At 44.6% G+C, this 11,352-nt stretch overlaps 1 protein-coding gene across 1 annotated transcript; it reads right to left on the reverse strand.

Annotated features, from left to right (window-relative positions):
- Positions 1-557: 557 nt before the first annotated feature.
- On the reverse strand, positions 558-6,707 carry LOC103627127 (death-inducer obliterator 1-like). Its single transcript, NM_001346577.1, has 5 exons — positions 6,443-6,707; positions 3,357-5,522; positions 2,378-2,498; positions 1,858-1,917; positions 558-1,764 (listed from the first exon to the last, which is right to left on the reverse strand). The coding sequence occupies exons 2-5, from the start codon at positions 5,450-5,452 to the stop codon at positions 793-795; spliced, it is 3,249 nt and encodes a 1,082-aa protein (NP_001333506.1). The 5' UTR covers positions 5,453-5,522; positions 6,443-6,707; the 3' UTR covers positions 558-792.
- Positions 6,708-11,352: the final 4,645 nt, after the last annotated feature.

Genomic DNA, 11,352 nt, shown 5'->3' on the forward strand with positions numbered 1-11,352 from the left:
ATGAACCAATTCTGCTTGGAAAAATGGAAATATCTTGGAACAATGTAGTTTCTAAACTAAACTAGCCTTTATTGCTTTCCTCGTGAAATTTATTGGGAAAAATAGAAATCTCTCGAGAAAATGTAGTTCTAAACTAAACTTTACATCCAAAGGCATAACCGCATAACAAGCCTGTGAAAATCACCACTCTTTAAAACGCGGGGGATTTGTCACGACTTATGGTAAAGCAAATTTATATTGGAGAAACCCGTTGTTCCAACAATACCAGTTGCATTTCTTAGGGAAAAAAAGAGAAAACGAATGTGTTACAACCCACAAGTGATAAAGCGTCTCAAAATCCGTCCGGAAGGCATTATTAGCGGCCACAGCCTCAGCCGGCTTCCACTTGAACATACAACTACTGCTTAAATAGATAGTGAAAATGCAGCAGCAGCAGCCGCTGGCAGAATGCCTTTCCTCGATGCGTATATCCCAGTCCACCAAATACCATGCAATGCATAAAATGATTTAGAAACTTTGCGGTACATTATTGCTATTGTTGGCAGTGCCTAATAAGAGCATTAAGTGAAGAGCGACTGCTGTTCAAAACGATTGCAGCAAGTCCTAACGGATGAACGGGTACAACCAGCAACTATCTATCTAGTCTATCAAGATTACATCCTTTGTACGGTTGTACACCATTTATACTTACATGAACAGCCAACCATAATAAAAAAAAAAAGACACCCTACAACGGACGCTCGTCAGGTTGACCACAGCTACAATAGAAAACCAGCTGAATTTTACAATGCTCTATCTCGGCCTCCATGCCATACCACCCGCGTTGCTAGAGTCGTAGCCCTGGACGCCACTGCTGCCAGGCACTACCCCATACTGGGGTTGCTGTGCGGCAGGGGCAGCAACGCCCTGCGCTGGCCACCAAGCATTGCTCGGCTGCTGCCATGCCTGCCCAGGCTGAGGCTGCTGGGTCCGGAGATAGGCATGGGGAAGCGAAGTGATGGGAACCTGAGGCTGCACAGCACTTGGGATGTGGTACTGCTGCTGGTAGGCGGCGTTCATCTGCTGGACGGGAGGCGGAGGCAACGGCAGTTGCTGTGGGGCGTGCGGCAGTGGAGGCTGCTTAATCGTCTGGTGGGTGGGGTTCCACTCCGGTATGTCATCGTCGTCGTCATCCCAGGCACGGGGGGCTTCTTGAACAGATGATCTTTTACCATACTTCTGAACCAGTTCCCTCATTTGCTCTGCTGGGCGAGCAGAGGGTGGTGGTACATGTGGCCACGGGCCCTTGTATGCATGCGCAGTTACATTTGCGGCATGGTGTGACGATTTAACAAAATTAAATTCAGGAAGATCATCCTCATCCCTAGCAACACCGGGTCCAAAGCCTGGAGGGGCGTCATCAGTTACATCTTCCTCTTCGCGCTGGCTGGTAAAGCCTGGTGGTGCGCCGTATGAGTTGGGAGGTAGGGAGGGCCTTGCGGCCGGATTTGTAACCTGTGGTTTCCCTAGGATCGACTGCCTCTTGGAACCATCATGCCTGTTGTTGTGGTGGGAGGTGGGTGCCCTGGAAATGCTGGGCCTCCGCCATACCACAACTCCGATGAAGGATGATCCCGCCACAGCAAGGCTCTCTTGGTGCTCCTTTGGCAAGTGCCGTGAGAGGATTTCCACGGTTTTCCCATGAGGAGGGCACAGGTACAGCTCTATTCCTTCTGCAGGCTCAGCTAATCCTACTCTCTCATCTGAAATATATGCATCGATAGTCTGCACAACAAGAACCAAATTTAGTATACCCAATCCTCTATATCCTATTAAGATTGCTCCAACAGTAGTGAGAGGCAAAAGGTAGAATGTAACCTGCAAGATATTTTGGCGGCCACTTTCCGATGAACCCTCCTTCCAACACAGCTCCGTTATCTATCAAAATAGTTAGCGGGTAGTTAAATTGACGAAATAGATAACCAACAGCTAATCTGAAACAACAGTTCATATCTTCTAGGACCCTATGAATACTCTGGCTAACAAAGCCAAATGACATTATATAACATGATGTCAATTTAGAGTCCAGGTATTAAGAAACTGGTAATTGCTTAGAATTCCATTTGCATATAGGTGTGCCGACACAAACCTGACAAGCAATGATGTGGTTTTCTTTTTAGCACTGATTATCCCAACTAGCTAAGTTCAACCATTGTTCAATCTCAAATATCAAATAAGTGCTTGTGCTCCAACTCAGAATATATATAATACTTTGCCACATGGCAATAATATCCATGAGGTAATTAGACACAAAGATAAGATATTTTCACCAGCCTCGGCATATTAAACCTGTTACGAAGGGAATACATAAACAGACTACAGCAAGAAAAAGAAATACCATTATAGCGCGGCTTTTAGATTTGGGAAGCTGATCGACAAACTCTTGAAAAGCACTAAGTTTAACTCTTCCCTTTATCTCAATAAAGCTACGCCAATCTTTTAATGACGGCTTTTCACCACTGAAAAGTTCAAATTTTAAGACATGTTAGCCACAGTCCAAATAGAACAAATACATTCAGTCATTTACACATTTCCATGCACTCAATAGTTTGCAAGCAATTAATTCAGACTGAGTACAAAAAATCATATACAAAGTAACCAATATTTAGCACAAAACAACACAAACTGCATCCATTTTTAACCTAAAACCACTTAATGTATCCATGGTATGTTATATAAAAACTATTACTAGGGTGAACACAATAATAATAATTTAAAATATTTGCAATTGCACTCAGTTTCCTTCACAAGAGTTAGTATACAAATACTGGGTTGGTTGGAAAAATGTGGAAACAGTTCGACCTTACTAGAATTAGCAGTTTAGCACGGACCAGCATATGATATCTACCAAGTTCGCACAAGGCTAGGTAGAAAAATAGCCCAATTTAGAATGTCCAGGGGTACATAAACAAAAGAACGCAGAAAGTCAAAGCAAATATCAAGGTAAGAGATAATGACATTATGAGTGACTCTTAGCTGCTGAAATGTAAAACTCCATTTCTGTTGGTTGCACTACAAAAATGTAGCTTAACTTCCGTTTATAAAGTGGTGCAATTGCATAACTTTAAACAGAAGGACCATGACATGAGCATTTGTTTACAAATTGTTTTCCTAAGCAAGAGCCAAGAGATGTTACTCAGATGTTCTAAACTTAACAATGACCTAACAAAGGCCACAAGAATATCAAGACAAATAGCAGAAAATCAATTTGATTTGAAAGTGAAGAAAATATGAAGATGTCAAGAAGAATGGATTAAATCAACATTACATACAAATGACAATAGTCATAAAAAACAAAACATGTAGATGACACATACCTTTTGAAAATAGCAACAACATTACAGAGCGAAGATACGGTCAGCTGAATTGCACCCTCCCAAATGCTCTCACGTATCATAGGGAGACTGGCTGCCTGATTGTGATGAACAGAATCGGAATTAGAGGCATTATCAACAGTTGTTTTCTTTGCTTCATCTTTGTCAGGGGATGGGGAGGATTTGCTCAGCTCTCCATCACGTGGTTCAGTAAGATCCGAATTTTGAACCGCTATATGTCCTGGTGACTCTAACCTGTGCTCGCTGTTAACCTGTGCAGATGACTTATCAGATTTAGATTCAGTTTTTTCTGGTGCAGATGCATTATCTTCTGTCTCTGGAAGATCCGAAGGCTCCATGGTGGTGTCAAGTTCGTCAGAGTCATTGACATCTTCTTGAGGAGTCCCAACTGAGATATCAACAAAAGGTGGCTCAGAATCTAAGCCCTGCATGAATTCATCTAACGAAGGAATTGGTGGGAGGTTTACAGTGTCCTTCACATCATCCAAGATAAGTTCCTGCATGAGATCAGCTTTCTCATTATCGATACATTCTACATCACCTGGTATACCATTGTTGCCTGTTCTGCCATCCTCATCGTGTGAAGCGCTATCAGATGCTTTGTCCTTTTCTTGAACATCTACTTTACCAGCTGTTCCATTAGACTTTGTCTGATCTTCAACAGCTTTTGATGGAATATTAGTAACATTACTCCCAAGTTCAACCTCCACTGAGAAACCATCTGGCTCTTCAACTTCAACTTGGAACTCTCCTTTGTGAGTTTTTCTAACCAAACGCCTAGGGTCAACCTCCATAGTCGGAAGGACAACCATCTGTGCAAACTCCTCAGCTTTAGCCAGCCGCCACTCTGAGAGTTCTTTGGAGGCAAGTTCTTCTGCAGTCATTGAACAAAGTCGTTCAGGCACAATATCTCCAGACAAGACCCTCTCTCTTAACTCAGGGTTGCTTTTGTCTTTCAAATTAAACAGAAGAGATCTGCCCTTTTCCTTGTACTTCTTATTTACTCCACCAAACAACTTGAACAGCTCCTCTTCAATTCTAAACGCCAGAATTTCAGCTCTTTGATTAAATTTCTCCTTCTCCATTGCTAACTCATTGGCAGACTTTATTCTTTTTGACTCAGACTCCACATTAGAAGTCCGCGGCCTTTTTAGAGCATTAGGTTCTGCGTTAAGTTCAGAAATCCCAGCATCAAGATCAGAAACCCAACTAAGCCCATGACCTTGCAAAAGTTCATCTGCAACCATACACTGACCCAATAAGTCATCTTCTGAGGAAACCTGAATTGACTGTTGCTGCATGCCATCATTTATGCTTGTGGTCATCTCTAAAGCTAAATCACTGCTTAACTTCTCATTTTCCTCACATCTACTGGGAGCTACAGTTGTGTCTACACCTGAATTGGTTGTGCACACATCTTTTGATGTGGTTGCCACTAAATCCTGTACCGCATCTCCTGCTCCTGGTTTGAAATTATCTATAGACCCAGCAGACTGCACATTATCAGACTGAATCTTATTCTGCTGATCAGAATCCAAACTCAGGGCAGCAACAAGTGACTCCCTGAACTTGGACCTCACAGATTCAAGTTGCTGATGCTGAACCTTTGACGGTGGCTCCTTCTGTGCAGATCGCTTATTAGATGACTGGAATGATGGAGATTTCAGCATTTGAACCTTTGGAGAACCAATTGTCTGTTGTGATCTCCTGCCTGCCATAGATGGTGAGTGTTGCGATCCAGCCATTCCTGGCAAAGATGTATGAATATTTAGCACCTGCTGGGGTGGCCTCAATGATACCCTACTTAGCAAAGGTTGTGGCCCCAAAGGACGTGAAATCTCTGGCCTGGAAGCACCTAGCTGGACTGGTTGCTGATTCATGGGGACAATACAATATGAGCTAACTGGTACTGAGGTTCCCATGGAGAACATCTGCTGCGAACTCCAGTCACCAGGCAATGATGATGGATAAAACATTGATGGACGCTCTGTTTGATTAGATTGGACATTTGAAGAGGGCAGCGGTTGTGATCCGATGTTGTTTGGCACGGGTGCCTGCCCTTGCTTTGAAAACTCCATTATGCCAATAACTCCCAAAATTCTTGGCACAAATAGCAGTGTTGTTTACTGCAACTTCAAATGCAGATATCTGAAAATGAGTCAAATAAGTGGAGGCACCTTAGATTCATGGAACAAAAAAAAAGTAAACATGAGTATTTGCATCACAAATGTCTGAAGTGCATAAGTCAAATTATTTAAGATTTTTAACTAAATACTTGTCCAAATAGCCCTAACTAGGAAATCAAAAGCAGTCTTATATGACGATGTGGCATATAGTGTGAACCCCAAATGGCAGTAGAGTGGAGCATTGCAATTACTAAAAGATGAACACAAACAATGCAGTCTGTTTAATTGTAAAAATATTCCATTAAACCAATACATCATTTAGAGAGCTACTGTGCTAAGATGAGCATGTACTGCAAAAGCGTCATGCTACTTTCAACATAAACAGGAAGGATACTAGAAGTTCCGATAGCTAGCCGAAAAAGAAATGTGACTCAGGTTGGTTTCTTCTGATAACATGGCATAGAAAGGATCGACCTTTCAACAGTATAGCACAGTAAAAAAATTGCATCTGGAACATCCCCAACATAGCAAAGACGCTGAATCTACGCTCCCAGTCCACAAAAGACCCAAGATATTCAATAAATAGCCGAAAGCGTCAACAAAGAGCATCTGCAACATCACGAGCCCAAAACCACCACATAACTTGAGCGCCGCGCGCCAGGTTGCAAAACGGGTGTCCTCACGACCTCACATCCACTCTAGAACGGAACATAGACACGCGCTGATGACGAAAATTTTCGCGAGACATGGCAGCCCAAGGCAAAATCTCCCCCCAAATCCCCCAGGCACAATCCCGAACACTAATCCAACTGAAAATTCGCCCCGCTCCACGCATCCAACCCGCGACACGGAGCGTCACACGGAGGCATACACGCAACAGAATCTGCAAGCACCGATTGTGCGCAAACCGGATTTGTTTGGTAGGATAGGCTTTCACCGTACCTCGAGGGAAGCCGTGGGGCTGGGCGGTGGCCCGCGGCGAGCACAGCGCTCAGCGGCACCAGCCGGTAAGCCCCGTGGTGGTGGCGGCGGCGGCGAAGATGGCGATCGGAAGGTGGGCGATTTGGGGGTTTAGGGTTAGCGATGTGAGAGCAGGTCTCGTTGATTTTATTTTTCCATTTGCTTGTGGGTGGGTGCGTGCGTGCGGATGAGACGCGCGAGCAGGTCTGTGCATCCGCATCCTGCTAGGTGCTGCGCGCAAACAGCGTGCGCCGTGCAGCACGATCTCTGAAGCAGCCAGGCGGTTTATCCTTTTATTTCGGCCTTGTAATGATAGCTGGGCCTTCACCGTTCGGCCTTTTGGACTACAGGCCCAAGAAGTGATTAAAGAATAAAAGACTTCTATTCCATGCATCATTTTGTGCTCTGTCTAGAAACCAGCAAAAAAATTACAAATATTTCTCCACACCGACTGTCTTGAAATTGGACATCCACTCTAGACATGTTCAAACGTCTGGTCTGATTTTGATCGAGTTCAAGTCGGGTTAAGGTTGGATCATAAGCCACTTATCATGGTCCATGGTTGATCCGTGTCTAGTGTCGGGTCGAGTCCCTATTTGACGTGTCGGGTCAGATTTTTCGGTTTGGGTTAGGTTTTTTTCGAGTTGGTCGGGTTTTGGGTCAAAAATTACAGGCTGTACCTGACCCCTGAATTATTGCGGGTCAAAAATTATGGCCCATACCCGTCGTTGCATTGGTCTGGTCGGGCCAACTTTTTTCGGGCGCGTCGAGTCGGGTGGCCCATGATGGTCTAGTCCACACCCGCTGACCCGCACACTACCAAGGCCTTTCGGTTATCCTCATTATAGGCTTGTTCGGATTGAGGTGGATTGGAAGTCCCTCCAATCCCACTCGATACACTCCTAACCAAACAAGTCCTCTATAGGAATTAGAGGGATTAGGAGAATTTTTTGACTTACTATAAATTTAAACCTACTTAATTTCACCAATTCATATGAATTGGGATTAAAACTAACATGTCCTAACTGAGTTGGAAATTAGGACCAGCTGCTTTCGTTCAAAAACATCTAATTGGATTTGAATTCTTTAGGGGAAATTCCTATACAATATTCTGTTTGAAACACGGTGAAATCATGTTGTGGGCACTAGGCAAGTTGCTAGGAAACAGTTATGGAGGGAGTAGTGCTAGTTCAACTCAGAGAAAAAGTAATATAAACAGACCAGAAGAAACGAGATACGCTGATGTGATATGTATTATGTGAACCTTGACCTTTTGATGCCTGGAAAGTAGGCTGTTATGCAACCACACACGGTAGCTTATCTGATTCGTGCGATGTATCTAGCTATATTGCTAATTGGACACCTCACACCCCTAGTATTAAGCCACACCATTTCATACTGCTGGCCGATAGGGCTGGAAACGAGGCGAAATGAGACTAGGCTTGGTCGCAGTATGACCTAAAAAATGTGGCTTAGATCGGCTGAACGAGCCAGCACACTAAACCTTATTTAAAGTATAAATTATATATTTTCTTTATATATATAATAAACATTATGTACTAAAAGTCTAGCAACATATTTTAAAATATATCTAGCATTGAGTCTATAAAAATAAGAAAATAAATCAATAATATAATAATGTAATATGATATAACATCATGCCATTAAGTTGTATCGGGCTTGTACCGACTCGAGCTCATTCAATCTCGCGAGCCTCTCCGGATCGAGCTGATCTTGAGCGAGCTCGTGAGCCTCGAGCTTTTTTTTAAATCCTACTTACCAAGATTGATGTTTACATGTAGTGGAGAGTGGAGACTGGGACACACGGATGAGTCATTGAAAATAACATGCGAAAACAATACTACATTTCAAGGAGCTGTCGCTCATTTGGTGGCATGTCACCGTGATGTATCTTAGCCTTCGATTATGCTCGATGAATTATTTAACCAGGAGCCTAGCTACCTAGCACCCTGCAGCATGGTGCAGACATATGACCCATCTATCGACCTGCCTATATGACATTTTATTTTATTGTCATATCGTTCCCTGTTCATAGCTAGCAAAATTTGCCATTTTGGGTGTCGAGTCCCTTTGAGCACCAAAAGTGATAAGGTCCGACCCTAGGACCCAGAGATTCCGGCGCCCTGTGATCAGATTAACTCAGACGATCATCTTTATCTCGTGCGTGGTTATCCATCAAATCACGTGCGGTCTATTGGTTGTCATCTACAAACAGATCCGGACCTTCTCCCTATAAATATGAAGGGGTACATCCGATTGAAAACCACTGGACACATTCCAATCAAATCAATCCATTTTATTTACCTTTCTTGTCATAGGAATAGATGTGACGTAGCTTTAGTTATAGCTTTCCACATATCCACCTCCACCTATATCCGACTCTACGTCGTCTAGATCTGTCTTTATGTGGTCTGTCGACTTCAAGACAGCCCTAAGATCTTACCCCTCCTGAGGGCCAAGATTTACTTCATCTACTTCACTCAAGATCTCTTCCTCAAATGATCTCATAACTCTTAAGAGACTCTATGTCGTATGGGACGCTCCGGGTGACCTACCAACCTAGAGCACCCTAAGATCTCCCCCTAGGAGGCGGGATCTAGGTTCCCGCAAGGAAGAAGACGACCCCGCGCCATCACGGGCCGTCCGACCCAGAGCACAAATCGTCTGGTTTGACACAGGGAAGATGTGAACACAAGGTTGACTTGTCCCTTGTGGTTCAAGTTGATGATGAGTAATTGTCAATGGGTAGCACTCTAGGGTAGTCAGTGGACTGACCAGAGTGTGAGATTATGCTTGTGCAACCATGTCAGTCGACTTGTGGTGTGCATGTGTGGAGCACAGGAACGGTGGTCGACGGCTGAGGTGAAGGTCATGTGTGCTCGTGCAGGTGACCAACCGCGGTGGCTGACATCTGGGACACGCACTTGTGCGAGGATGTGGTGGAGTGGACCGTGTTGTCGGCGTGGTCGAGGACTGGAGGAACACGCGTCTGATCGTGGAGGACGTGCACGAGGTGCGGTGCTCACGACAGGTTTGGTGGTTTGGGCCTCAAAACCACCCAACGCTACGAATGGTGGGTTTTGCTGAGTTTGGGCCTCAAAACTCGGCGGTGGCGGTTCTGGAGGGAACTGGTGGCGGCACGCGGCGTGATCGCGGAGGGTGCGTCAAGGCGAAGCAACTCCGTGTGAAGGACGTGGTCGTCGGATCGAAAACCTAGGAGTTGGTCCATTTCGCCCTCGGTGGAGTGGATATGCTCTATGTAAATAGGGATAGTTTAGAAAGTGAGAATAACCCTCTATAAATAGAGGAGAGGGCTGATTAGTTTAGCATCTCTTGGTTGTCATTTGTTTTGAGCACTCATTCTAAAGCTCTTAGTTTTCTCTCTAGGTAGACACCAGTTGAGCCGAGGGTTCCGCAGCGATTTTGTACTTCAACTGTGTTCTTGAGTTTCAAGTTTAATCAGAGGAAGGGTATCGGTCCGGCCCACATGGCTCTTTGCTTCAAATCTCAGTTTGTACCCTTGCTGGAATTTCTAAAGTTTTATATTCTTGGTTTCTCATTTTCCCGATCTTGTGTTGTTGGTGAAAAACCTTTGGTTCCTATGAGAGGATTTGGTTTTGGGATTGATTGGTGGTGAGTTGCACTCTTCGGACCACTGCATACACCTAGTTGTTGCAGATTTTGGTCGCAATTCGAGAAAAACTCAGTTTAAACTCGTTCTAGAAAACCCCAACGAAACCCCAGTGTCTGGTTGTATTTTGAAATCTGCGGGTGATTCACAAGTCCGATTGAGCTCAAAATTTGGGAAGATATTGGAAACGTATTTGCTCAGGTGTGCGTAAAATTTTATTTCAATCGGAGTTCGTTTGGTTCATTTTTGAATTCAAGAACGGAATTTCGTACTGCCGAAAACAACACTTGTTGACGATACTGTATTGGACCGTTTTGGACTTTTTGGTGTCCGATTTGCGATCCGTTTGTTTTGTTGGTCTCATGTGAGTATTAGGAACGTTTTGTAATCATGATATAACTCGTTCGCTGATGTGTTCATGGTTTGAACACTTGCTCCATCTCAATTGAAGTGAAGTGTTCATTTTCAGTGTTTGGAAGCAAAATCTGATTGGCTCCCATTCACTCCCTCTAGTCGCCTTACCGGTCCTACAGAAGATTGCTGTCACGAACCGTCCGCGCCTCCGCCAGGTCGCGGACCGTCCGGCCCCGTGCCACGAACCGTCCGCGCCTACGCAAGGAGCACCGCTAGGCGACCTAGTGACCCATCGTAGACCGCCGCCTCCATCCACCTCGCCGAGCAAAAACCAAGGTATCGCTCATCACGAGAAGGACCTAGGGTTCATTGCTGTTTGGCCCCAAATAGGTGGTGGTTATCAGAGGTGACTCGGTGGTCTAAAAATTTGCAACTTTATTTGACCCTACATCATCTAAACGTGCCAAGCACCGCCATCGGCTCATGCTAGTGTTCGGTGATCAAATCAGCGCCAAATACTTTTTGGCGACTCCGCTGCCACAACACGATTATTGTCTTGTCCACCACTGTGCTCCGCTGCCACAACACGGGTTGGCACATGCATTAAATGTGCCTGTCCCCTGCCTGTTTTCGGGCGCCCTTGTCTTATTTGCCTGAGGCTAGCTCGTGCGAGACAGACTAAGCTGAGGCGCTGTAACACCCCTGGTGTTACTATAACTAAAACCTGAGCATGACATCATGAGCATTGGCATTGCATATGTTTGACACACCTAGAGTGCATTCACTAGGCAAAAATTTCAAACAAGTTGTATTGTTAATGTTTTTGCAAATGAAACCCTGGTCAATGGACTTAACCCTAAATAGTGGTTAAAGGGGTAAACCTTAA

This window comes from Zea mays, chromosome 5, assembly GCF_902167145.1.
Source record: "Zea mays cultivar B73 chromosome 5, Zm-B73-REFERENCE-NAM-5.0, whole genome shotgun sequence".
NCBI lineage: Eukaryota > Viridiplantae > Streptophyta > Magnoliopsida > Poales > Poaceae > Zea > Zea mays.

Excerpts from the sequence above, each read along its gene's own strand:
- LOC103627127 (NM_001346577.1), bottom strand. The coding sequence starts at position 5,452 with ATGGAGTTTTCAAAGCAAGGGCAGGCACCCGTGCCAAACAACATCGGA. Across the intron at positions 2,499-3,356 it reads GTTGTTGCTATTTTCAAAAG|TGGTGAAAAGCCGTCATTAA; the intron begins GTATGTGTCATC and ends TGAACTTTTCAG. Across the intron at positions 1,918-2,377 it reads CTAAAAGCCGCGCTATAATG|ATAACGGAGCTGTGTTGGAA; the intron begins GTATTTCTTTTT and ends CTATTTTGATAG.